Below are 27086 nucleotides of genomic sequence, written 5' to 3'. Positions count from 1 at the left end.
CAAGGGGGAATTTGAGCACATGGCTAGGAGTAAAAAAATCCTGGCCTACAGCTATATGTGACTGCTCTTCCTAGAATTTTTTTGAAGTGGCAAAATACTTACGGTACAAGAATTTCTTGAATGTTGTTCCAAATAGCTTTGCCTCCCATTATGATTGTCAGTTGGGTTGTAAGTTCAAGAAGACATCCACCAGGATCACACTGCAAAAATGGAAATAATTAACAAGTGTTACATAAAAGTTTACATACTTGAGTGTGCTTAAATGGAGCCCTGATAAGCGATTACATTTACTGGTTCTGTATTCCGGATGTTTATCTATTTTATATTCAGTACAAACTAAAGGTGCGTACACACGTCAGATAAAAGTCTTTGGAAAATGAAAGATCACAGACCAATTTTACACCCTTTCATGTAGTATGAGAGCCATACTCTACACAGTCTATTCTATGGAGCTGAACTTCCCATCAGATAAAAATCTTTGCAAGATGCTGTACACAAAGATGCTGTACACATTCAACAGATCAGTATCTGCAAAAGATCTGTTCCTGCAAAAGATCCATTCCTGCAAAATGCATTCATAGTCTATGAGATCTGCAGATCATCATACACACCTTGTTTAATGGACATTCATATGCAGATCAGGCAATTATCTGCCGATCTGAAGATCCAACCTGGTGGATCTGATCTACAGATAATTGTCCATTAAATAAGGTGTGTATGAGATCTGCAGATATAATAGACTATGAATGCGTTTTGCAGGAATGGATCTTTTGCAGGAACAGATCTTTTGCCGATACTGATCTGTTGCATGTGTACAGCGGTCTTTGTGTGCAGCATCTTGCAAAGATTTTTATCTGATAGGGAGTTCAGCTCCATAGGATAGACTGTGTAGAGTATGGCTCTCATACTACATAAAAGGGGGTAAAATTGGTCTGTGATCTTTCATTTTCCAAAGACTTTTATCTGACGCGTGTACCCACCTTTAGTCACGCTTATACTGATAGTATAAAGCTATATAGTGTGTGCTGATCTCTGCTTGAAATCTGAACTTCTAAACAGTTCCTCACTGCTTCCAGTTTTCAGTTCCTTTTACTGTTAGTCTCCACTGCTAGCAATCTCTCTGCAATTTTACTATTATTTTAAAACACAGCTAAGATCAATTATGCAAGTATACTGCATTCTACAGTGCTGCTCATAATTATTCATACCCCTGGCAAATATTGACTTAAAGTTACTTTTATTCAACCAGCAAGTGATTTTTTTTTTGACGGGGAATGACATAGGTGTCTCCCAAACGATAATAAGTCTATGTAAAAGAGGCATTATTGTGGGGAAAAAAAATTCTCAGCTTTTATTTACATTTGAGCAAAAAGTGTCCAGTCCAAAATAATTAATTTCCTTCACAAACTGTCACGGTCTGTGGAAAAATCCAAAGTTCTATACCATTCCAAATAGTCCAAGCTGTTCTAAAGCATCCTAACTACCCTGATTAATTGGGAACAGATGTTTTAATCAACTCAACCGGTGAAAAACAGCAGCTCTCTGCAGTTGGTTTGTGGACAGTCATAGCTAAGACAAAGGAGCTCAGTGAGGGCCTGCGGCTGTGCATTGTGGCAGCTCACAAGTCAGGAAAGGGCTACAAGGCCATTTCTAAATGTTTTCAAGTTCCAGTGGCTACAGTGCAAAGTATTATTAAAAAATAAAAGATGCCGCACACACTGTAGAAAATCTCAGAGGATGTGGTCGGATGCCAAATTGACACCTGTGCTGGCCAGGAGGATCGTGAGAGAGGTAAAAAAGAATCCAAGGATCACCACCAAGGCCATCCTGGTGAATCTGGGCTCTGCTGGTAGCAATGTCTCAAGGCAGACAATCCAACGTACACTGCACACTGCTGGGTTCCACGGGTGCACACCAAGGAGGACACCACTTCTCCAGATAAGGCACACAAAAGCTCACTTGGCCTTTTCAAATGCTCATCTGGACAAAAAAAAGAGGACTTCTGGTCTTCTGTGTTATGGTCAGATGAAACAAAAATTTAATTGTTTGGTCACAATGATATTTCCTTCATTTGGCGTAAATAAGGAGAAGCCTTCAACCGAAACAACACCTTCCCCACTGTCAAACATGGTGGTGGAAACCTTATTCTTTCAGGGTGTTTTTCAGCCAATGGACCAGGGAACCTAATCACAGTAAATGGCAACACGAAGAAAGAGCAATACATGAGGATTCTCAGCAACATCATCAGGCATTCTGCAGAGAAACTTGGCCTTGGGCACCAGTGGACATTTCAGCATGACAATGACTCAAAACACACAGAAAATGTGGTGAAGAAATTGTTGGCAGACGACAACATTAACATTTTAAAGTGGCCCAGCCAGAGTCCTGACTTTTATCCAATTGAGAATCTGTGGAGGGAGCTAAAGAGATTAGGGTGATGGCAAGAAGACCCTCCAACCTGAAATATTTGGAGCTCATTGCTAAAGATGAATGGGCAAAATTGCTGGTCTGCAATTATAAAAAGCGTTTGATTGCTGTAATAGCCAATACAGGCTTTTCTATTAATTATGGAGAAGAGTATGAATAATTTTGGACTGGACACTTTTTGCTCAAATGTAAATAAAAGCCATAAAATGTATTTTTTTTTTCAACAATAATGCCTTTTGTACACCGTCTTATTATCTTTTGGGAGACACCTATGTAATTTCCTGTCAAAAAATTACTTGCTGTTTGAATAAAAGTAACTTTAAGTCAAAATCAGCCAGGGTTATGAATAATTATGGGCAGCACTGTAGATCAGGGTCTTCATTTTCAAACATTTTAACCACACCTAAGTAGAAGTACTCCAAGACTTCACACACTATACATTTTTTAGGTTTAGTACAGCAGATGTACCCACAAACAGGATATTTCATTGGTCAGCTGGAATAGCTGACCATCTGCTGCAAGAACAACTGCCTCTGTGCCTGAAAAAAAAAATTCTCTTTTGAAAAATGGGATGAAAAATGGGACTAAGGACCATGTCACATGAAATACTTAAAGGGCAACTAAAGTGAGAAGAATATGGAGGCTGCCATATTGATTTCCTTTTAAACAATATCAGTTGCCTGGCAGCCCTGCTGATGTATTTGGCTGCAGTAGTGTCTGAATAACACCAAAAAACAAATATGCAGCTAATCTTGTCAGATCTGACAATAACGTCAGAAACCTCTGATTTGCTGCATGCTTGTTCAGGGTCTATGGCTAAAAGTATAAGAGGCAGAGGATCAGCAGGGCTGCCAGGCAACTGGTACTGCTTAAAAAAAAATATGTCAGCCTCCATATTCCTCTCACTTCGGTTGCCTTTTATGGCTGCATAAATGGTCTCCCTGCTCCTTTAAAAGGCACAGACTAAGCTTATGCACTCCCCAGCACTCATACACAGGAGCTGAAAACCAAATATAAAAGAGACATCAGTTCCACATATTGCAATAGATACTTGAAGGGACACCACGTGCAGGCTTCTCACAGGACATTTTTTTTAGGGGAACATGTATACCAGGTGACTTAGAAGCTACAAGCAATGCGCCCCCCGAAAAAAAATGTACACTCACATTGGAAGAGAGAACAATTGCTCTAGACCAAGCAGCAGCTTGTCTTATTTATGGTTGCATAAAACTTAAAAGCTCTCCCGGTTTATTTAAAGGCAATGACTAAGCTTATGTACTGTAGGTGGTTTAAGCTGTCACATAACAGCAACTTGCTGCCATTCTAGTGTGTCATAGCTCTTTAGAGTTGCATCAAGTAACCCAAGAAGTAAATGTGACTAGCATCAGCAACTGTGTCTCTCAGGTGATATAACCCATACAGTTTCACTGGGGTGTGAATTTCATATACAAGACAATGTTGGCCAGCTAAGAATGAAGTTTCTGCCAATCATCAAACTTTTGGATCATCATTTTCCCTTGTTGAAATAGGATTGCTAGGCCTGGTTTTAGCAGAGAATGGTCTGCAGTGTCTATGGGAACACATCTGCAGAATGCAGGTACGGTACCTATCTACCTACAATCTGCAGATCAAAAATGAACACCTATGGTACCACAAGATAAAGGGAGTCATTTGGTAAAGAAGAAATGCAGAGAAAAGAAGAGACATTTCACTCCTCACTGGAAACAACCAATCAGGCACAGAGCAAGTTTATTAGAAACTTCTCTGCATATCACTGGATGCCTGAAGTAAACACAGACTTCACTACTCCTTGCTGGACATCGTCATTCATAAATTAATCCCAATTAACTGATTGCTTTAACATGAATAAGAAGAGTAATCAGTTTCCATACCTCCTCATTACGATATCTCCCAAACCAATACACTGGATCTCCTGGGAAGCCCACAATTTTGCCCTTAAAAAAGGCAATATAAAAGCAAGAAGAGTAATAGTTCACAAACTGGAACAGAAACATCTTTGTGGTTAGGCTATTCTCATAGTCTGTCTTTGTTCTAGGTAGTTCTGAAAAATAGAAATATAAACCATTAAATGTCTACTCCACTCAAATGTGACTATTTTACAGTTAAACACATCAATAAGATGACCACCAAGTGCATCAACAGTCCACTCCCATACAAGCAATATATATTGGCACGGTTCTTAGACACCAAGTATGGACCACTTTCATGAAAACATTGCGTTCACTTTGTCTTTTAAAGTATGCATAGAAATTACAGTCCTATGTGATACAGTTTATTATGCTGAAAACAATGACATACCTCACAAAAAAGTTCTCCTGTGTACAGCTAGGTGTGATCCTGAAGAGGCAAGCAATTCCATCCGTCTGCTGCCCTACAATTGGGGGGAAAGGGCTTCTACCCCCCTGCATTGGGGGCCCAATGGATACCTATACTTTTTTTTTTGGGGGGGGGGAGCTATACCTATACAGGGGGAGCTCTCTGGCTACCTATACTGAGGTGCCCTCTCTGCCTACCCAATACTGTGGGCCCCTCTATTATCTCCTATACTGGGGGGGACCCTCGCTTGCCAAGTAATGAGGATGCCCTCTCTGACTTCCTAATACTAGGGATGCCCTTTCTGGCTAACACACAAACAAAATGTTGTCCATGGGGGATAAAAAAAGTCTAGCATCTGGCATATTATACACTCTATTTTCCTTCTTAAACTCAACATATCATTGTATACTGTAGATTATCCCTGTTGTACCGGACACCCGTTGTATATGCAGATAACTTTAATTGTATACTGTGGATGTTTTTGTGCTCCCAAGCAATTTGTGTATATCCAGAGAACATTTTTTTTCCATGTTTTTAGCAGTTTATATTGTATGTAAAAATAATGATTTGATCCTTTTTCTATTGAAAAGAAAATTCAAGCAAACCTCTTCAACTGGTTGTGTTGTCTACTTACTTTTTATTTATACTAGCTGGTTCTGGTGTGGTCTTTGCAGATTTTGCACCTCTAATTACTGGTATTTAGTTCTAAGTATATATCTTACCTTGAGGGGGCCCTGTCACACTGGCGCGGTGTGGCAAATTGCCGCATTACTAACACAACCTAATGAAACCCTATGGGGAAGTTCATACTTCCCACGTTGCGGTACGCTGCGCCAGAAGTGCCCAATTTAACGCTAGCGTAGAACTACGCTACCGTGCCGGACCTGCGCCGTTCTGGAAGTCAGTTTTGTAAAAACTCATGTTTTCAAAAGCTGGCATCATAACGTCACGGAGCGCATGTGCGGAAGCGTATATTTACAATACGCTTCCGTGCACTTCCGCAAACCCGAAGCAAGAAGTGACCGCATCACTTCCTGCTTGGCCAATTGCCAGACAGGGAACACCGTCTACTAAAGCGGTGTGCCCTGAAGGCCTGTTTTCGGCGGTGTGATGCGTGTGACAGGCGCGACTCACCACATCGCTAACGCCAATAAGTCTGAAACCAACCTAAAAATTAGGTGTCAATTAACAGAGCTGAATTAGTAAATTGATTTTCTGAATTTAGCATGTTTCCAGGATAGCAATAACGTTCTTGCTGGCAGGAGGTGTCACTTAAAGAGAAACTCCGACCAAGAATTGAACTTTATCCCAATCAGTAGCTGATACCCACTTTTACATGAGAAAAATAATGATTTTCACAAACAGACCATCAGGGGGCGCTGTATGACTGATTTTGTGCTGAAACCCCTCCCACAAGAGGCTCTGGTACCGTACGGTACTCTGGGCAAACTGTCACAATGTAACAATGTTCAGACAGGAAATAGCTGTCTGTTAAAGCCAGACCAGCTAGAAACAGCTCCATAATCTGCCCACAGTAACAATGTCACCATGTAATACAAGTCAGAATGTGAATCTGGGAGAGGAAAGATTTTACAATGAGCAAACACTGACTAAATCATGTATACATAATTATTGTAAAAATGAAGCACTTTTTTTATTACATTATTTTCACTGGAGTTCCTCTTTAACAACGTATTAGGCTGACATAATTCCTCGTCATCTACGTATAAAATGAAGTGGTAACTGAAAGTTGAAGGGCTGATCACACAAATCAATTTGACCAGTCCCTCCTTCATACTTATTAAATGCAGAACAGCACATTTGCTGACCCAACTGATTAACAGTTCAAAGAAAAATCTCTCATGGTTCCCCTAGAATAAATGGGCTAAGCAGATATTCCAGCTTTCTTAAAAGACACTTGAAGTAAAAGCAATGTTATTTTCTTAAAATGCCCATCAGCAGATTCTGAACCATCCAATCCAAAATACAAGTCCTGTACTTGATGGAATGTAACCGTCTTTCGTAACATTTCCACTGATTGTTATATACCAGATAAGATTTATGTTATATCTTTTGTTTTTGTTTTTTCATAAACAGATAGATATTTTAATTTGGATATTTAAAAGAGTTTGCCCGATTCTACCTTGGTTGGAAGTTATTTTGATGATAACTTCATTGAATGCACAAGTGGAATACATGCATGTGTGTGTATTATTGTAATAATATGCGCCCAGGGAGTAAATTACATATTAAATTGACTTAATAAATCCAGAAATAGGATTTCTTACCAAAGTCTGTGATCATAATTGCAACTTTTTCATACAGCATATTAAGCAGCATAATGATTATGAAGCTGATGAGCGATGCTGTCACAGTGGTGGCTGCCTGTGGTGTCAAGTACTTCTGGATGGCCACTGTTCCATTAACGCTTCTTGGCAAAGTAGCAGAAAATACCAGAAAAACAGAGAGTCGATACACAATAATTCCAACGACAGACGCTACAATCAGCAAGATCTGTAAGAGTACAGAAACAATACATTCTTTAAATTATGGAGAATAAAGTGACATTTCAGGTTTGGCTTCAGGCAATAAAATGTTAGTAAAAATGATAGCTTTTTGAACTTTTGCAGGTTCAAGCCAGTTGTTCCATTTTTTTTTCATGGGACTTGACTTGACTTGAACTCAAAGTGCCTGTTTTATGTTATATTTTTAGGATTTTGCTGACTTTATTTTAGCTTATGATTCACTTGCATTAAACAACCACGAGGAAAGTTTGCAAATTATGCAACATTTTTGGAACATGCACAAGAAAGTGCATAAATTATCACAAAGTATTGCTGCTTGATTCATGGCAGCTTTTCAGCTATCAAAGGACCAACTTAAGACCTGAGTGAAGTAGACTTTAAAGGAAAACTATACTTACAAAGTACAATGATCTGAAATGTTCCCACAGCCTCCTTAAAGGACAACTGAAGCAAGAGGTATATGGAGGCTGCCATGTTTATTTCCTTTTAAGCAATACCAGTTACCTGGCAGCCCTGCTGACCCTCTGCCTCTAATATTTTCAGCCATAGACCCTGCATGCAGCAGATCAGGTGTTTCTGACATCATTGTCAGATCTGACAGATTAGCTGCATTCTTGTCTCTGGCGTTATTCAGATACTTCTGCAGACAAATAGATCAGCAGGGCCGCCAGGCAACTAGTATTGTTTAAAAGGAAATAAACATAGCAGCCTCCATAGTCTTCTCACTTCAGTTGTCCTTTAATCCCACCCCTCCTCCAGTATAAGTTTTCTTCTCCTCAAGACATACGGGCGACAAGGCTGTGTAATCTGAAAAGATCGAACTTTCTTACATTTTATACAGTGACATCACACTGTCTTGGCTGCTGGTTGACTGTAGTAGAAAGGAGACTGACTAGCCAATGAAATGAACAGTGATTAGTTGTGTAGCACCACCTAGTGGCTGGAGGGAATAGTGACATTGGATAAAAATCAGGGGCTTATTCAGGGGCTTGAGATAGTAATTGTGGATAACTGAATCCAAGGTGAGAGACATATAGGGGCTGCAATATCGATTTCCTTTTAAATACCAGTTGGCTGGCAGTCCTGCTAATCTTTCTGGTCTGAATCGCACATTGATTTTTGTCAAAACCATCTGATCTGCAAGCTTGTTCAGGGTCAATGGCTAAAAGTATTGAAGACAAATGACCAACAGGATAGCGAGGTAATGTGTATTGTTTGGAAAGAAAGAAATATGGCAGCCTCCATGTCTCTCACCTCAAGTTCCCTTTGAATAAGAGCACAACTTCCTTTTGCATAAAAGGAAGTTGCATAAAAGTAAACATTATTCAGCTAGGAGTTTGTTTTTCCTCTTTACAAGAACAAAATGGAAAAAAATGGTATTGGTACTTTATACTGGTTGAACTCGATGGACGTATGTCTTTTTTCAACCAAAATAACTATGTAATTCCCTGAAGCATACTTCCTCCTTTACTGTGGTAACTGGGCTGGTAACATGCAAGAAGAGCTGCCCCAGGCCTGCCACCACAAAGGGTGCCATGAAGGGGGGGGGGGGGGGGGGGGGAGGGGGGAGAAGGCGAAAATGCTCTTCACCTTCACAAAGCACCATGAGCACTGATTGGAGGTGAGGGAGCACCTAAGATATCCCCATTGCTCAATGGGTCTTCTTCCATCTCGCTTAAATCTTATCTGCTTGAATGAAGTGTAGTGCCTTCCTCGTTATGTGTAGTCTTCTGTAGCTTGACTGAAGCATAGCTTCCAACACCATGAGTTCTAACTCATGCAATGTCATTGCTCACAGGGATACTTATAAACAGTTATGTCAGCGATGTCTCAAAAATAACCCTGTCATTTGTATAAATAAAATGCACATCCAGCCAGCAAAGGGAATGTAATCTCTAGCCTTAGGCCTCATTCACATCTGAGGAGCGCAGATGGCCGTGCGATCCGAACGCAGCGCATCCAATCGCACGCCATCTGCGCCACTGCCCAGCTGATCCCATCCATTGACAGTGATGGGATCAGCTCTGCGCTTCCGGGCAAAATGCTTCCCAGCGCATCGTACTGCTGCGGAGCGCAGTAGATGTGAACGGTAGAAGGGCAGTCTATGCCCTTCTGCCGTTCCTGCGTTTCAGCACATCATACACCCTTCCATATCCGCACGGAAGGGCGTATGATGTAAACGAGGCTGTGCTTCTGTCCGCTTTTCAGCAACATGTATCAATCAGTAACATTGATGTGCTGATAAAAAGCGGACAGAAGCGCACAGATGGAAACAAGGCCTAAGGCCTCGTTCACATCATACGTGCTTCCGTGCGGATATGGAAGCGCGTATGATGTGCTGAAACGCAGGAACGGCAGAAGGGCATAGACTGCCCTCCTACCGTTCACATCCACTGCGCTGCGCAGCAGTACGATGCGCTAGGAAGCGATTGCGTACTGCTGCCTGCATTTTGCCCGCAAGCGCAGAGCTGCTCCCATCACTGTCAATGGATGGGATCAGCAGTGTAGTGGGCAGCGGCGCAGATGGCGTGCGATCGCATGCGCTGCGTTCGGATGGCACGGCCATCTGCACTACTCAGATGTGAACGAGGCCTAAGGATGAAAAGCTAGTATGCATAACACACAATGTACACACACACGCAAAAACAAACAAAAAACAAAAAACTTTTTTCGCCAATAACCAGAAATGGTTTCTCAATCGAGACTTATTTTGAGTCGTCAATTGAGAGAACAACTATGCTTTTTAGCAAAGGAAAGAAAAAAAAGAGAGAGAAAGAGAGAGGGAGGGGGGAGGTGAACTGTGGAACTGTGGGGGAATATGTTTGGGCTAGCTGAGGTAACAACGAAGTCAGCAATGACTCAAAAAATTCATCTTGTGTATCAATGTCCAAGATGACTACATTAAGGCCGCTTTTACACTTTTGAATGATCGTACCGCACCACAGCCGAAAAGTCGTACCGTGTGTTATAGCCGTGGTGTGACCAAAAATCAGTGCTATTAAAAGTATGCCTTACTTCCGGTGTTACCGTGCAAGTCGTCTGGTAATGCACCACATTCAATACATTACAGCGCCAGGCCCCGCCGCACTGGTTTCACTGTGATAGCCCCATAGGGCTATCACTACTTCTGTGATGTGATAGTTTTCAGCGACCCACCACCCCAAGTGTAAAAGGGTCCTCAAAGCAATCTTTCAGCCTCAATATATGAAAAACAAAACATGTTTGTAATGTGTAAACTACAATTTTAATGTTTTATTGATTGTAAATGCCAAGATTCCTTACCCAGAAGAACACTGCGCCCGTGCAGAAACTTATCCTCAGACATTTTCCACAAGCCGTGTAAGGCACGTGTTCTTCTTGCTGTATACAGATAGAGAATACAGATTTATCATACCAATGTAAAGCTTTCAGACAGCAAGTCTCATCAGAAAGTATACTAGAAAATGTACCTGGGTGATTCTGTTCACAACAACGTGAGTACACTTTGCTTCATATTCAGGAAGAGGTTGTTCTTCTTGTTCTAAAAACTCAGCAGTGTCCCACTCATACTCCAGCTCAGCCTGCCGACGCTTCCAGAACTCAAGGAATAACGTCACTGCAGAAGACAAGGTAAAGAAATGCTGATGAAGAATATACTCACCTCTTCTCCTGAAGCAGAGCTAAAGTAGAAGAGACAGGAGCTTGTCTAATGCAAGGATACAGGAGCTAGAGTTAATAATTCCGGCTTTGCATGTAAATTTGATGCAGTGTATGCAGCTTGGATTTGGGCCAATCACATGTACGTCCTGATTATTAGGACTGGCCCAGTTCCAAGCTGCATGCAATTGGCATATAAGCCAGAGTTATTGGATTGTTGCTGACCAACTTTACAGGCCACATGCTTCAACATCAGTTCTGCTCTACATAAGCAACACTAGGCTACAAGCCTCTGCCACTAGCAAGTTACTGCTATATATAATTGCACAAGTATAATCTAGCTACAGATTGCTCTCAAACAAAGATCTGTTCATAACAGTTCAAAATAATAGACAGACAGCACATGTTTACAGGCCACCACAGATTGGGTAAAAAAGGTTGAGGAACAGCGGAGGCCATCGGAGAGCATAAAAGACCCAGCTAACCTGGATGTTACAAATGGCCAAAGTTAGCAAATTTCATCTGGGTCATACTAAAATCTAGTGGGGTTAATAGATAAATGAATAGGTTTATTATAGATAAATCACAAATAAGTAGCATGCACCTTCCTTATAATAATTGCACAAAAAGTCTCAGCAAAATTTATAGACAAATCATGTGCAATTGCATCCACAGTACCAGAATATGTAGGGCCAAAACCAACTACACTATCTCTTCCTCTTCTAAGAGGTGTTGGTCCACATAGAAATACTTATGTGTTAACAGGAGCACCATGTGTAGGCCTCGTCATGCCCCCGGGGTTCTGAAACCATTATAAGTCAGGTGCTGCTTGGTACTGAGCACTTACCATGCTACTTATTTGTTAGTGTAGATTAATGTTTGCTGTAACAAACCACACATTCTAATTCACAAATCTTTCATCAATCCTTGCTATGGTTTGCTGTAAACCTAGTGAGGGCTGCCAACTTTTGCCACCTAATAAGCAAGCAAAATTTGAAAATATCCAGTCAGAGTTTGCTTGTTCTCCAATATTAGTAAACCAGCCACATAATGCTGATAAATCTCACTCAATAGTGATTAAGCAGGGAATCCTCACAGTCATTAGCATCCGACTGAAACTGTTTAGAGTTTCCCACATCTACTCCCCATTATTTGTCTTTGGGGCTTGGCATCTCTCCAATTGTTGTGCATTTCCAGGGGCTGCAGCTTCCTAGGTTGGAGGTTACATTAATAGTGTAGTAATATGATGCAGCAAAAATATGCACACAAGGATTAGGGTAGTTAAAGTGAAAGTGGAGTGAGATAATGTGTTCATCAACACACCAGCTTTCAGCCACTGATTCACAGATTGACTGATGTTATCATTTAACACATGCAACATACATTATCATATACTATTTATTTATAATCAAATATACAAATTATTACATCTGCATAAAATATTACAATGATCTCATTGTATCATGGAAATAAGGCATTTCTTCAGGCTAAGAACTAAATGACTCTTCCCTCAAAAATGATAATTTTCATTAATCAATGTGTGACCATTGTCCTTTGCAGGACTGTTGTACTATGCAAGTAACATAAAGCAAGCATAAACATGTCATATAAGTAAAGCATTCAAGAACTCCATGTACTGCAAGACCAAATACAACAGGAGTCTTGTGTGAGCAAGTCTGTGGAATAAGGATAGAGACAGAACTGAAGGTGGTAGTGTGGTTTTTAAGATAAGGAATGTGGAATGCAGGAAAAAGTCATGCCATTCCACAAGATGACAGAGCAACATTACACCTCATGAGCATAATAGTAATCAAACATTACTGTGACAGTACATACAAAAAAAAAAAAAAAAAAAAAAAAACAGTAACAAAGCCGCCTTACCCCAAATTCCCATGAAGACTGCAAATATAAGTGTGCCAAAACTGTCAAATATGCAAAGTGTCTATAACAAACAACAGAATACAAGCAGTCAATTTTGCTTTTGTTAACTTCTTTCTTAAACTACATTGAGAATATCCAAAAAAACATGAAGAGAAAGATTAAACACTAAAGCTGGGTACACACCATGCAATTTTCACTTCAGATCCTATCTCCAATCGAGACAATTATTGGATGAGATAAAACCAAACCTCCTATCCCAATTCAAATTTGATCTCTTTCTCAATTGGAAGCAGATTGGACATGCTGAAAAACATTTTCCAGAATACTGGCTATCGTTCCGTGTGCATGTCCTTTCAATTATTTTTTGCTCAATAACCATTCGGAAAAACGATCAGAAATTTGGAATGGAATTTGAAAAAAAAATGCTAGCTAGCTACTATATCCAGTCAACGTCAGATCTGAATATTGATCTGATCACTCAAATCGGATCTGAAGTGAAAATTACATGAAGTGTACCCACCTTAAAATGATAAAATGTTGCCGTTCTTCCCAATAACTACTTTTGGATTAGCACCAGAATGAAATCCCCAGTATGTGTGTTGTCAAAATAAAGCTCAGAAATGCTACGTTTTAAAGAGAACCTGAGGTGTGTTTAAAGAATGTTATCTGCATACAGAGGCTGGATCTGCCTATACAGCCCAGCCTCTGTTGCTATCCCAAACCCCACTAAGGTCCCCCTGCACTCTGCAATCCCTCATAAATCACAGCCGTGTTGTGAGGCTGTGTTTACATCTGTAGTGTCAGTCTCAGCTGCTCCCCCGCCTCCTGCATAGCTCCAGTCCCTGCCCCCGTCCCTTCCCTCCAATCAGCAGAGAAGGAAAGGGATGCAGGCGGGGACTGGAGTTCTGCAGGAGGCGGGGAGAGCAGCAGACTGACACTATAGAAATAAACACAGCTAGCTCTGACAAGCTGTTTGTCAGCAGCGTGGCTGTGATTTATGAGGGATTGCAGGGTGCAGGGGGACCTTAGGGGGGTTTGGGATAGCAACAGAGGCTGGGCTGTATAGGCAGATCCAGCCTCTGTATGCAGATAATATTCTTCAAACCCACCTCGGGTTCTCTTTAAAAGGACTCCGAGCAGTGCAGAAACTATGGAAAGATGCATATCATTTTAAAGCTCTCTTTCTCCTCTTTCCAATGATATATAAACCACCGCCCTACGCCTTTTAGTTTTCGCTATTTTCGCGATCTAAATTGCCGCGGCTTTGATCGCGAAAATAGAGAAAACTAAAAGGCGTAGGGCGACGATTTAGGTGTCACCAGAAAGAGGAGAAAGAGAGCTTTAAAATGATATCCATCTTTCCATAGTTACTTGTATTACACAGGGCGACTTTTTCTGCTGAATGGAGCTGCTGACTTTGAGAAAAAGTCGCCCTGTGTAATACAATATAACTATGGAAAGATGGATATCATTTTAAAGCTCGCTTTCTCCTCTTTCTGGCGACACCTAAATAGTCACCCTACGCCTTTTAGTTTTCTCTATTTTCGCGATCGAAGTCGCAGCCGCGGCAATTTCGATCGCGAAAATAGCGAAAACTAAAAGGCTTAGTGTGGTGGTTTATATATCATTGGACAGAGGAGAAAGAGAGCTCTAAAATGATATGCATCTTTCCATAGTTTCTGCACTGCTCGGAGTCCCTTTAATAACCAAAAGCTCCTCATCTATAAGCAGTTCTGCTGACAGATGTCTCCCCATCACTTGGTCTCTTCAAACTGCACAAGGTTTCCAACAGTCATTACTTTAGTGTAGTAACCTACAGGCCAGCAGTTGAGTGGCCAAATATTAAAAAGGTTGTTGGATAAAAGAGGCTAAATGAAAACGGCAGTCTGTCTCTTCCAGCTGCCTTGGTGAAAGAGGAGTAGCCGTCAGAGCTAAAGAGAATGTGTACTTTTTTTTTAATGACTTGCAAAAAGTGATCTGAATATTTTACACTAACATTTAGTAAAATGAGATCTTCCAAGTCTTAGCTTATCCTAGGACTTCTTTGTAGCTCCTCTACAATCCTACCCTACCATAATTCAAACTTTATATATTTTCCTACATTGTTTTTCACTTTTTGGGCTATAGATTATAACCAATCATTTGACACTGTAGTATTTCATAATGACACCTGCTTTCACACAGATTCCAGGATACTGCAATCATGAAATATGTTGAAGGAACTGGTTTTTCAGCAAATATGGTACCGGTACATTTAAAGTTTAGCATCCAAATCAGCTATTGTTAAAATAAGCTCAAGGAACTTCCCTGTAAACTGCACTATTGCTATAAGAGGGATTTCCATTGAATATGTAGCTTTAGCTTCTTGATCCCATACAAAGCTGCTGCCTCTTTATTATTATTATTGTGTATTTATATAATGCGGACATGTTCTACAGTGCTTTACAGAGCGTATACAGTCATGCCCCTCAGAGGAGCTCACAATTTAATCCAACCATAGTCATAGTCTTATGTCCCTACTGTAGACTAAGGCAATTTAGGGCAGAAAGGGCATGGAGGAAAGACTAATTAACTTATCTGTATCTTTTAGGGATGTGGGAGGAACTGGGGTGTCCAGAGGAAACCCACAAACATCAGGACAACATACAAACTCCATGCAGATAGTGTTCTGACCCAGATTTATACTCAGTCATGGAGGCGCTTGGTTTAAAGAGACACTGAAGCGAAAAACAAATTATGATATAATGATTTGTATGTATAGTACAGCTAAGAAGTAAAACATTAGGAGCAGAGACATAAGTCTAATATTGTTTCCAGTACAGGAAGAATTAAGAAACTCCAGTTGCTATCTATGCAAAAGAGCCACTGAGCTCCACGACTTTCAAAGTCGCAGAGAGCTCTGTCTTCAGAAGCTTATTATCTCAACTGTCAGTCACTGTATTTTCTTTTTATCTCCAGAGAACAGTTCACTGGCCTGCTCTGTAAAATCTTTTAGTATGTCGAGTAGTGTGTAATCTGCAAATATTAGAGATTGATGCAATGTTATAAAAAACACTATATAACTGAAAATAAAAATATGAGAATATTTTCTTTGCTACTATTCTAGTAATTATCCATACTACACAACCAATTCATTATTTCTTAATGTTTTTCCGCTTCAGTGTCTCTTTAAAGGGAGTCTGAAGCCTTCTAAAAATCCCCTTTTTATTTGACAGTTAGGTTGAGCAATATCAGCAGTGCTAAAACGCCACATTCCCATGGCAGAAAGATTCATTTAAACCCCGCAAATCCCTGGGACAAAATCTAGGGATCAATCCCCACTGATTGCTGCCTCTCCCCACCGCTCTCAGTCTTCTTTCACTGAGAGGGGCGGGGAGAGGTGGCGATCAGAAGGGATTGACTCGAATGGAGGCAGAGCTACAGCGCTAAGCTCTGCCTCCCCGGGCAGCAAAATCCATGACATATGAAAGTTGTGGAGTTTTGCCTGGGGATTTGGGGGGTTTAATTACTTCTTTCTGCTGCGGGAATGCGGCATTTTAGCACTGCTGACATTGCTGAACATAAGTGTCAAATAAAAAGGGGATTTTTAGAAGGATTCAGACTCTCTTTAATGCAAAGTTCATTTTAGCTCCTTGATTTTGCCTAATGAAGCGGGTCAGACCTGCGAAATGCATCTCTTCGTGGAGTATACAATAAAGTTCTTCTTATTTGAATCTGACAATTTTTCAGTCATCAATGGGGAGGTAAGTCCACCACTACCTCCATTTTTACACTGTTTTTAGTGTAGGTTATCCTTCTTGGTGCCTCTGTTTTACCAATATTTACAAAAAGATAATGAACCTACACTGACAAATTCTACAGAAAATACAGTCTTTTTTCCAGGTTTACATCCTCTTTTAGCTATTCTAAGTGGAAAGAGATTACTAGCTGCCTGAAGCATACTTCTGAGAAATATGGCTTAACCATTTCTCCCTAAATGATAACCTGTGAGGGCTGGGTCACACTGCAATTGCTTTTCTAAGCTCTTGTGATTTTAGAAGCTAATGTAATACTTTGTGTGTGTTCTCACTTGAGCGATGTGATTTAAAAAAAAAAAAAAAAAAAAAATTCACCCATAGAATTATATTAGCAAGATCTTTTGAAATCATTGGTGCTTAAAGGGAACCAGAGAGGAACGAGGGGTGAAAAAGGGCAAAGATTTTATACATACCTGGGGCTTCTTCCAGCCCCATAAGCCTGAATCGCTCCCACGCCGCCGTCCTCAGCTTCCTGGATCCGCCGGTACCGGGCCCGTCACTTCCGGCGGACGCGGCCAATTGTCCGCATCACAGGGGCTCCCTCCATACATGTACGCATGCGGCTGCGCAGTAAGCAGCCACATGCGTATCTGTATGGGGAGAGCACCCTGTGATGCGGAGAATTAGCCGCGTCCGCCGGCCGACTTGCCGACTCGTGGCAATGACGGGACCCGGTGGCGGCGGATCCAGGCTGCGGAGGACGGCGGCGTGGGAGCGATCCGTGCGTATGGGGCTGGAGGAAGCCCCAGGTATGTATAGTCCATCCTCTCTGGTTCCCTTTAAAAAGCGCTTGCAGTGTGAACCGGCTCTAACAACATGTAGTAGAAGGTAGTAAATAGTTCAGGATACTCACTTTTACATTAAAAATACTGGTTTCAGCATCACAAGCACTTCCTACAGCTACCTATTGTTGTATATTGATATGTACCCTGCCCTCTCACTGAGCCTTATTCTAGGCCAGTGGTTCCCAACCTTTTCCGGCCCGGGGAACACTTTCTGACCAAATTTTTCCCCGGGGAACGGTGGGGGGGGGGGGGGGGGGAGGGGGTCTGGGGTGCGGCTGCATAGCTAGCATAGTTGCCCCAGTGTAGGGAGTTTAGTTGCCTCAGTATAGCCAGTATAGTGCTCCAGTATAGCCAGTATAGTGCCCCAGTATTGCCAGAATAGTGCCCCAGTATAGCCAGTATAGTGCCCCAGTATAGCTAGTATAGTGCCCCAGTATAGCTAGTATAGTGCCCCAGTATAGCCAGTATAGTGCCCCAGTATAGCCAGTATAGTGCCCCAGTATAGCCAGAATAGTGCCCCAGTATAGCCAGTATAGTGCGCCAGTATAGCCAGTATAGTGCCCCAGTATAGTGCCCCAGTATAGCCAGTATAGTGCCCCAGTATAGCCAGTATAGTGCCCCAGTATAGTGCCCCAGGATAGCTAGTATAGTGCCCCAGGATAGCCAGTATAGTGCCCCTGTATAGCCATTATGGGTAGGTGGTGTCCCCCGCTGTTATTACCTTAAAGAGAACCCGAGGTGGGTTTGAAGAATATTATCTGCATACAGAGGCTGGATCTGCCTATACAGCCCAGCCTCTGTTGCTATCCCAAACCCCCCTAAGGTCCCCCTGCACTCTGCAATCCCTCATAAATCACAGCCACGCTGCTGACAAACAGCTTGTCAGAGCTGGCTGTGTTTATCTCTATAGTGTCAGTCTGCTGCTCTCCCCGCCTCCTGCAGAACTCCAGTCCCCGCCTGCATCCCTTCTCTCCCTGCTGATTGGAGGGAAGGGACGGGGCAGGGACCGGAGCTATGCAGGAGGCGGGGAGCAGCTGAGACTGACACTACAGATGTAAACACAGCCTCACAGCATGGCTGTGATTTATGAGAGATTGCAGAGTGCAGGCGGACCTTAGCGGGGTTTGGGATAGCAACAGAGGCTGGGCTGTATAGGCAGATCCAGCCTCTGTATGCAGATAACATTCTTTAAACACACCTCGGGTTCTCTTTAACAGCTGCCGCTCTCCCCTCTCCAGCGCGTGTGTTTATTCAAGCAGTGTTTATTCAATAACAGCGGCGGCCGCGGGGATGGGGAGAAGAGGACGGCACACCAGGCAGCGTCCCGCGGCACACTAGTGTGCCGCGGAACACTGGTTGAAAAACGCTGTTCTAGGCTATTTACTATGCAGAATTCTCCTCCCCAGAGCATTCTGGGAGACTAGCTATGTTTTTGTACTAACGTTAGAACTCTCAGTAATGAACATTCTGCAAAGATCACTTGTTAGGACTAAAGATTTTGTTGCCGGTGATAAATTGCAGAATGTAAATCAGGGATAGGAAAGATTTTACAATGGGTAAACACTGACTAAATAATTTATAGATAATGTAAGGACATAAGTAATTTTCTTAATTGTGTTATTTTAGTTACTGATTTCAATCTAAAGGAGTCCTGTGAATCTTTCACCGGAAAACAGAAATACAAATATATAGTTCATCTTTTCACACAAGTGACATTACCTTTGAGGAACTACAGGTGATATTCAGGTACCAGTATGTACATTCTTTGTCACACTGTGGACACATTATGATATTTCCACCAATATCCGGATCACAAACTTCTTTGCTGAAACAAAGAAGCTATTGTATTAATATGAAAGACATTTCAGCTATGTATTTTCTAAAATGTAACAAGATCTATAAGATCTCCAGAAATAATAAAAGGGAAAACATGAAAACTGACAGCTCCCGGCAACCATTTAGGCCCCATTCACATCTGAAAATAGCAATACGCTAGCGCTTATCGCTAGTGGTTTACGCAAGTGACTTTACCGCGATTAGCACAGTAAAATCACTGGATTCTTCCACGATTTTAGAGAGACAGCGGTCAGCGCTTTATAAGCATTGTACCGCGATCACTTCTGATTTGCTCCAAAAATGCTGCAGATAACACGTTTGCGATTGCCGCTAATCGCGAAACGCCTGCGATCGGCGGCAATCGCGGCAGTGAGAACACTGCCATAGGGTAACATAACGCTAGCACTTTAAAAGCGCTAGCGCTTTAGAGATTATTGGGAATCGCCCGCTAATCACTTAAGTGTGAATGGGCCCTTTGATTGCAATGTGTGTATGCAAGACACTGAAAGCTCAAACATGGTTGCTGTTGATAGATGATTTCTTGATGTCCGTCAGGTTTTCATAACTCAGAGCCTTTTTCCACTGGCAGCGTTTAGATTCATATTTCATAATGCATGTAATTTTTAAAACTCATGCATTGCTATATTTACATGGAATCAAATTGCAGCTTTTTCCCTAGTGCAAAATGATTTTAAATTAAGTGAAATTTCAATGCCTGCAGCGCTTTTTGTGTGATTGCGCTGAGTTATAACTGAAAGCAATGAACGCAGTGTAAAAAAAGGGTTTGTTCACACTAGAATTCACTAAGGTTTGGTTCACGCATAAAAGTGTCTAGTTCTGTCCTGTCAGTTTGTTACAGTTGGCATCAGTTTTGCATGAGTTTCTATGGCTGTGTTCAAACATAATTCTGCACATTTATGGCCCAGTCCTGTCAGTTTTGTATCAGTTTTGCATGCGTTTTTATGGCTGTGTTCACACATAAAGGTGTACATTTCCGGTCAGGCCAAGTAACACTGATAGAAAACTGACAGGACTGGACCCAGAAAAGTACAGATTTATGTGTGAACCAAGAATTATCCCACATCAAAGGTAACAGCCTTACCAGTAAATGTAAAGGACCCCTAGAAGTTATTCCAACCTATCAGATCAACTGTCTACAAATTAGGAGCTAGAGGAAAATACGGGAATTATTTAGAACACGTAACTGACTATTGTATGTCTATGAGTTTACCTTATATTAGTATTACTGTATTTACTGACTGTCCCATCAATGTGTATTTAGTACAAGTGCTTTAAGACGGATTTGATTCAGATTGCCCTTGTTTGTTCATATAACATTTGTACATAGCCACATAAGACATTGACGCTATACAAATTGATATACTGTACACACATAATATTTATGGATTAATAGATCTGCTTCTGAAAGAAGAACAGCAATTTGTATATATATTAATAACCAAGACCATCATTTAAGCTAAACTTTAATAAAACTGAGTTTTTGGCACAGACTGATTTAAAATGAACCCCAGATGTTCAAGCTCGGCAAAGTAATATGTTGTGTACTTGCATTTATTTTTCTCAATAAAAGGTTCCTTAAAGCGGATTCGAGATGAAAAACTATAACAAGTAACTTTTCTATATATCTTATCTAAAGTTTAGCTAGTTTACACCGCAAATCTGTCTGCCAACAGCGTCAACAGTTTATGATGATTTATTGCTGTGATACAATGAGAGCAGCCATATTCTGTTTGTCATCATTACACAGGCAATCTGCAACTGCATCTCCACCCCTTAGCCTGTGAAAAATTCACTCCCCCTTTTCATCTGCCTCTGAAATCTCTGGCTATTAACCTCCTCCTCTTCCTGAGCTCCCATAAGCCCTTGCTACATGGGTCTGGGTGCCTTGGCGTTTTGGAGAAGCTGTGGGCGAGGCTTGTTTAATTTATAGGGAATTAGAATATAAAAAAAAAAAGTATTTGGCTTGAGGAATGCCCTATAAACTATATGTAAGGAAAACAATTATGCAATGAATAAAAGTACATCTCGGATCCACTATAAAGTGTAGTAATACCAAGTTTTACAGAATGAAATGGCTGCATGCATTGGAACAAGAAAGGTTAGTGGCTGCATCCTATGTAGCCTCCATATCATATGTGCACACCTGACCATTGGTGGCTAAAAACATCAACATAAAGACAAATGCGCTAATACACACTGGAAGTGATATTCTCAAGTTCTTTTGTGAGCAGTGTCTTTCCCCTTATGCTTAGTACACACGTTACTTTTTTTGTGCGATTTTCTGACCTGATCGTTTTTTCTGCTCGATTCTGCATTCGATTCCACGCTCGATTCACCTATTTTTTTCTTATATTTTTCCATTCACTGAGAAACAGAGCGCAGAATCCATCAGGAGTAATATCGGACATGAGGGATTTTATCAATCGGATCCATCTATCGCACGGAAAATCGTACTGTGTGTACCCAGCATTAGATTTTAATTTAAATTGTTCCCTGTATTTTTCATATCTCACTTTGTAAAGAGCAGGGATATATGATGAGCACTCCAACAATCCTGACTAATGACTAAGAACTGATCATTTTCTACATTTCCCATATACCGGTACCTTTAGCATTCTTGGCGCACAATGAATACATGGAATGACTAAGGATCAGGAATTCATTGGAAGGCCAGGGTTACAGTATAAATAGGTAAATAATCTGACAGTATGAGCCAGCTGGATCTCGCTCTCCATTGACTCTGCCAAGTTTCCAGCATCTGTGCATCTACTTGTATGAGAGTGTTCCATGCCTACCTCCAAGTGCAGGACTCCTGAGACTTATAGCCATACAAGAAACACGCCAGCCCCACTACTGCTGCCAGCAGCAACATGCGGGTGTAAAATCCAAGCCAGGCAAAATAGATTCCAATTTTCTCGCCGTAGTATTTTCTAAGGAAAAATCAGAACTAACATGTACATTTTATCTTTTCAGATCAAAATACATATACATAAAGGACATATCAAGTAATCTGGTTGACAGTTTTAATTTTGCAAACTTGCTTCAATTGCAAAGTTGTTTGGATGTGGAGATGCACTGGTGTGTGGGCTAGTGAAGGAAGCAGTACATAGGTACATGACTAGAGGACCAGACCATAGCTGGAAAACATAAAATCAGCCTTGTGGATTCTCTTTAGGCTAAATTCACACTACACTGGGATATGTAGTTTCTCAGAACAGACCACAACGGACCAAAGGAAACGTCAATGGCAGTGGCATAGCTAAGGAGCTGTGCAAGTTGTACATCGGGGCCCCCCAAGCACTCTATACATAACGGATATGGCGCACCAAAACCTGCCAAGGACAATTAGTGTCAAGGTGTAAGAAGGGGATGGGAAACAGTTTGTTAATGATTACTACTATTCAATCTATCAATCTATCTATAGATGTGATTATTACCAGCACAGGTCAAATAAAGAGCTAACACTGCAGTTGAGGGTGGGCCCCTCTGGCCCAAGGGCCCTGGTGCGGTCGCAAACTCTGCACCCCCTATTGTTACGCCACTGGTCAACAGATTCTATGTTAAGCATAGAATCCATTCAGACATGGGGCTTGATTCACAAAAGCGTGAGAACTCCGTTATCACGCCTAAAAGCTTTGCACGTGCAAACTATGGTACTAAGTAGTTTGCACCCTAGTTTTTATGTGCAAACTAGAGTGCAAACTACTTAGCACTCTAGTTTGCATGTGCAAAGCCTTTTGTGAATCAAGCCCATGGTCTGACATATCCGTTGAGTCCATTTTTAGTGTCCAACCTGAACAACTTTCTCAAACACCAGGCAAAAAAAGAGCATGTTATGCCAGGTACACATACAACGATAATTTCTGACATGTCAAATCTGCTGCCGACTGGTAATGGCATTAATTATCAGATCCCTACTGCACAAAATTGATCTCGTTCCCAAGCGGGAGTAGATCAAGCATGTCATAAATTATCGATTCGACCCATCAATCTGACAGGAAAATTGTATCATGTCTACCTAGCATTATAGATTAGCGTGCAATTTATGACATATCTGTTTGAATAGACACAATGGAAATGGTGAGAAGTACAGGGTTGTGCCATGGATGGTCACATCAGGTCCATTGTGACGGTCCTGTGTAGTGTGAACCTAGCCTGAAGGTGGCCATACAATGAAACACTCAATTTTTCAGTTTTTCTGATAAATTAAAATCAATTGTACAGGAATTATATATATATATATATATATATATATATATATATATATATATATATATATATATATTTATTTATTTTTGACTACGGAGTAATTTTCTTAATTTTTAGACCCAAGCATTTTTTTCTGAGATTTTTTTTATCAATTTTTGGGGGAATATTGATCACACATGTGACTCATTGGTCAGATTTTTCAAAAGTTGCAATCAATCAGAATCATAATTCTTTAATGTAAAACAATATAGCAAATTGCAATGCATGTGGTCACCTTTAGGCAGATATAAGGTAATCCATACTCATATGAATGGAACTAACTGTAAAAAAATCAAACGATTTTTAGCTTGGGATCCAGAACATGGCTTTCCTACATAGTGGACCAATTGCGCAAGCACATGAATGAAAATTGTAGGTTCTCCAATTCACCAAATGGTTGGCTATTGCTATGGCTGCAGGCAAGAATAATTAGAATAATTTGGCTAGTCTAACAACCCCATTAATTTATCAGTATGTTTTTGATAGGTAACTGGAACACCTAAAAGAAACCCATATAGACACAGGCATAACATACAACTTTTATGCATGCATTACACAAATAATGTCTTGGCTGAGATTTGAACATTGGAATCCAGTGCTGCAAGTAGGTGTGGTACCTACTTGGCCATAATGTTTCCTATGTAATTTTAAACAATAAAATACAGTGTATGTAAATGAAAACCTCTATAATTAAGCTCTTCATGCAGAGAAATGGTGAAATCTGCTTGCACTATCTGCAAAAACTGCTAGCTACTATTCCATCTTAAAAGTTACTATTTTTCCAGAAACTATATTTTTTAACAAAAGTTGCAGTAGAAGCACTATACATTTTCCATGTGAAAAGAAGCAACATGCTTAAAGGGAACCTTAACTGAACGGGGGGTAAAGAGTTTCACTTACCTGGGGCTATTACCAGCCCCCTGCAGCAGTCCTGTGCCCTCAGAGCCGCTCTGGAATCCTCTGGTCCCCCGCTGTCACTTAGTTTCGTTTTTGACGACTCACCAGTCGCCGGCCACCATGCGTATTATTGGACGCATTCACCAATGCAATTAGCGCTATTGCGGACCGCAACGCGTACAAAAATACGCATTGCCGCATATCTACGCGTGCGGAATGCGGCAACGCGTATTTTTGTACGCATGGCGGTCCGCAATAGCGCTAATTGCATTGGTGAATGCGTCCAATAATACGCATGGCGGCCGGCGACTGGTGAGTCGTCAAAAACGAAACTAAGTGACAGCGGGGGACCAGAGGATTCCAGAGCGGCGCCGAGGGCACAGGACTGCTGCAGGGGGCTGGTAATAGCCCCAGGTAAGTGAAACTCTTTACCCCCCGTTCAGTTAAGGTTCCCTTTAAAGCTGACATTTTTCCGCATTGCTGGATATCGTTAAAGCTAACAAAATTTTGGGATGCATTAAAAGGGAAATAAAAACTTGAGATGCTAGCATAATATTGCCCCTGTTAAACTCTCTAGTAAGGCCACATCTGGAATATGGAATTCACTTCTGGGCACCACATTACAAAAAAGATATTGCAGTTTTAGAGCAGGTGCAGAGACGAGCAACAAAATTGATACGTGGGATGGAAGGTCTCACTTACCAAGAAAGGTTAGATAAACTGGGTTTATTTAGTCGAGAGAAAAGACGCCTTAGAGGGGATCTAATTAACATGTATAAATACTTCAGAGGGCAGTATAATAGCTTGCCGGATGAGCTTTTTGTCCCTAAGCCTTCTCAAATGACTAGAGGACATGATCTGCGCATGGAGGAAAAACGTTTTAAGCCCAATCTACACAATACGATTCTTTATACGATTCGATTACGATATCCGATTGGGATTCGATTCAATTCAATTCGATTTGCCATTGCAAAACAATGGCAAATCGAATTGAATCAAATCGAATTCCAATCGGACATGTCGGATTTAATCGGATCGTAAATAGAATCGTAATCGAATCGTATCGTGTATATGGGGCTTTAGCCATTTATTTAGGAAAGGGTTCTTTACAGTAAGAGTGATTAAGATGTGGAATGCATTGCCACAGGAAGTCGTTATGGCAAACTCTATACCTGCATTTAAAAGGGGCTTAGATGCTTTCCTTGCATTGAAAGACATCCATGGCTACAATTACTAGGTAATGCCTAATGATGTTGATCCAGGGATTTTATCTGATTGCCATCTAGAGTCGGGAAGGAATTTTTCCCTGTAGGGGCTAATTGGACCATGCCTTGTAAGGGTTTTTTCGCCTTTCTCTGGATCAACAGGGATATGTGAGGGAGCAGGCTGGTGTTGTACTTTATACTGGTTGAACTAGATGGACGTATGTCTTTTTTCAACCAAAATAACTGTGTAACTATATAACTATGGAGAATCCAAAAAAACAGCCAACAAAATTCAGATTTTTTTTTCAAAAATAGTCCTCAAAAAGACCAAGAAAATGCATTAGGCACATGAGCTTATAGCTCTGTAACAACATGGAAGCATAAAACCAAAACACAAATGCGCAAGACACCCAGATACACCGCCTGAGCTCCCCCAATATCGGAAATAAAACAATAAAAATTATAAAATTATATAAAATAAGCAAAAATCAAAAAACGCCTGGTTCGCCTCCTCTTCTCAAAGTATACTCAACTGCACAGAGGTGGCGCACTCAGGTATTATAAGAGGTGTGCATAACACTATAAAAGCAAATCACTGTTAAAAGTGGAACATGATGGTCTCTATAACGCTACTTCAATCACAAAGTCCATGTAATATATACACAGTCCATTATCATATGAAGGGCTTCTCATTCCATCCAGATGAATTAAAATTATTCACATTTGCCAAGCACACATCCAATAGAGCAGCCTCCACCTCACCCTTTGGTGCCTGACTCACCGTCTACGAAGACCCTCAGTTGGGTCTATTGCAGCATTGGGACCGTTCCCGGGTCGTCCCCCACCACTCAGGCACACAGCTGGATGAATTTCACCACTCCAAAGATCCGCTATATTATTCACCTTACTGCATCTAAAAACTTGGACAAAGGCCTCTCATAGCGTAAAAACGTCTTATTTATTGTATATAAAAAAAGCTATTGCACTCACACTTTCCCAGATGTAAAATTCACATAGAGTTTTTCTTCAATACGGGCTCTCCCCCGCTGTTGTTGGTCGCCGGCTGGCTGCTCCTAGTAGTCCCACTAAGTTCCGCCGTCAGTGCGCGCTACTCCCGGCTTGTACTTCTCGTGGGACGCCGCCGTGCACCTTCCCCAGTTCCTGGTTGCGTGGTTAGGCTCCGCCCGACATGTTTCGTCAGCATATGACTCATCAAGGTACTCTTGATCCTTGATGAGTCCCTTGATGGGTCCCTTGATGAGTCATATGCTGACGAAACATGTCGGGCGGAGCCTAACCACGCAACCAGGAACTGGGGAAGGTGCACGGCGGCGTCCCACGAGAAGTACAAGCCGGGAGTAGCGCGCACTGTCGGAACTTAGTGGGACTACTAGGAGCAGCCAGCCGGCGGCCAACAATAGCGGGGGAGAGCCCGTATTGAAGAAAAACTCTATGTGAATTTTACATCTGGGAAAGTGTGAGTGCAATAGC

The 27086-nt window shown here is 41.3% G+C and overlaps 1 protein-coding gene across 11 annotated transcripts in view; it reads right to left on the bottom strand.

Annotated features, from left to right (window-relative positions):
* The window catches only part of ANO6 (anoctamin 6), a 176952-nt gene that overhangs the window by 15759 nt on the left and 134107 nt on the right, over positions 1–27086 (bottom strand). For all 11 annotated transcript variants that reach the window (XM_068276583.1, XM_068276586.1, XM_068276577.1 and 8 more), the window contains exons 8-15: positions 22041–22175; positions 19108–19213; positions 12807–12867; positions 10739–10884; positions 10572–10649; positions 7053–7278; positions 4320–4489; positions 103–200 (exon numbers count right to left, since the gene is read on the bottom strand). In XM_068276583.1, coding sequence (XP_068132684.1) covers positions 103–200; positions 4320–4489; positions 7053–7278; positions 10572–10649; positions 10739–10884; positions 12807–12867; positions 19108–19213; positions 22041–22175 — 1020 coding nt within the window. The remainder of the gene's footprint in view (positions 1–102; positions 201–4319; positions 4490–7052; positions 7279–10571; positions 10650–10738; positions 10885–12806; positions 12868–19107; positions 19214–22040; positions 22176–27086) is intronic.

This window comes from Hyperolius riggenbachi, chromosome 3 (genome assembly GCF_040937935.1).
Source record: "Hyperolius riggenbachi isolate aHypRig1 chromosome 3, aHypRig1.pri, whole genome shotgun sequence".
NCBI lineage: Eukaryota > Metazoa > Chordata > Amphibia > Anura > Hyperoliidae > Hyperolius > Hyperolius riggenbachi.
This window is presented reverse-complemented; position numbering and strand designations above follow the sequence as displayed.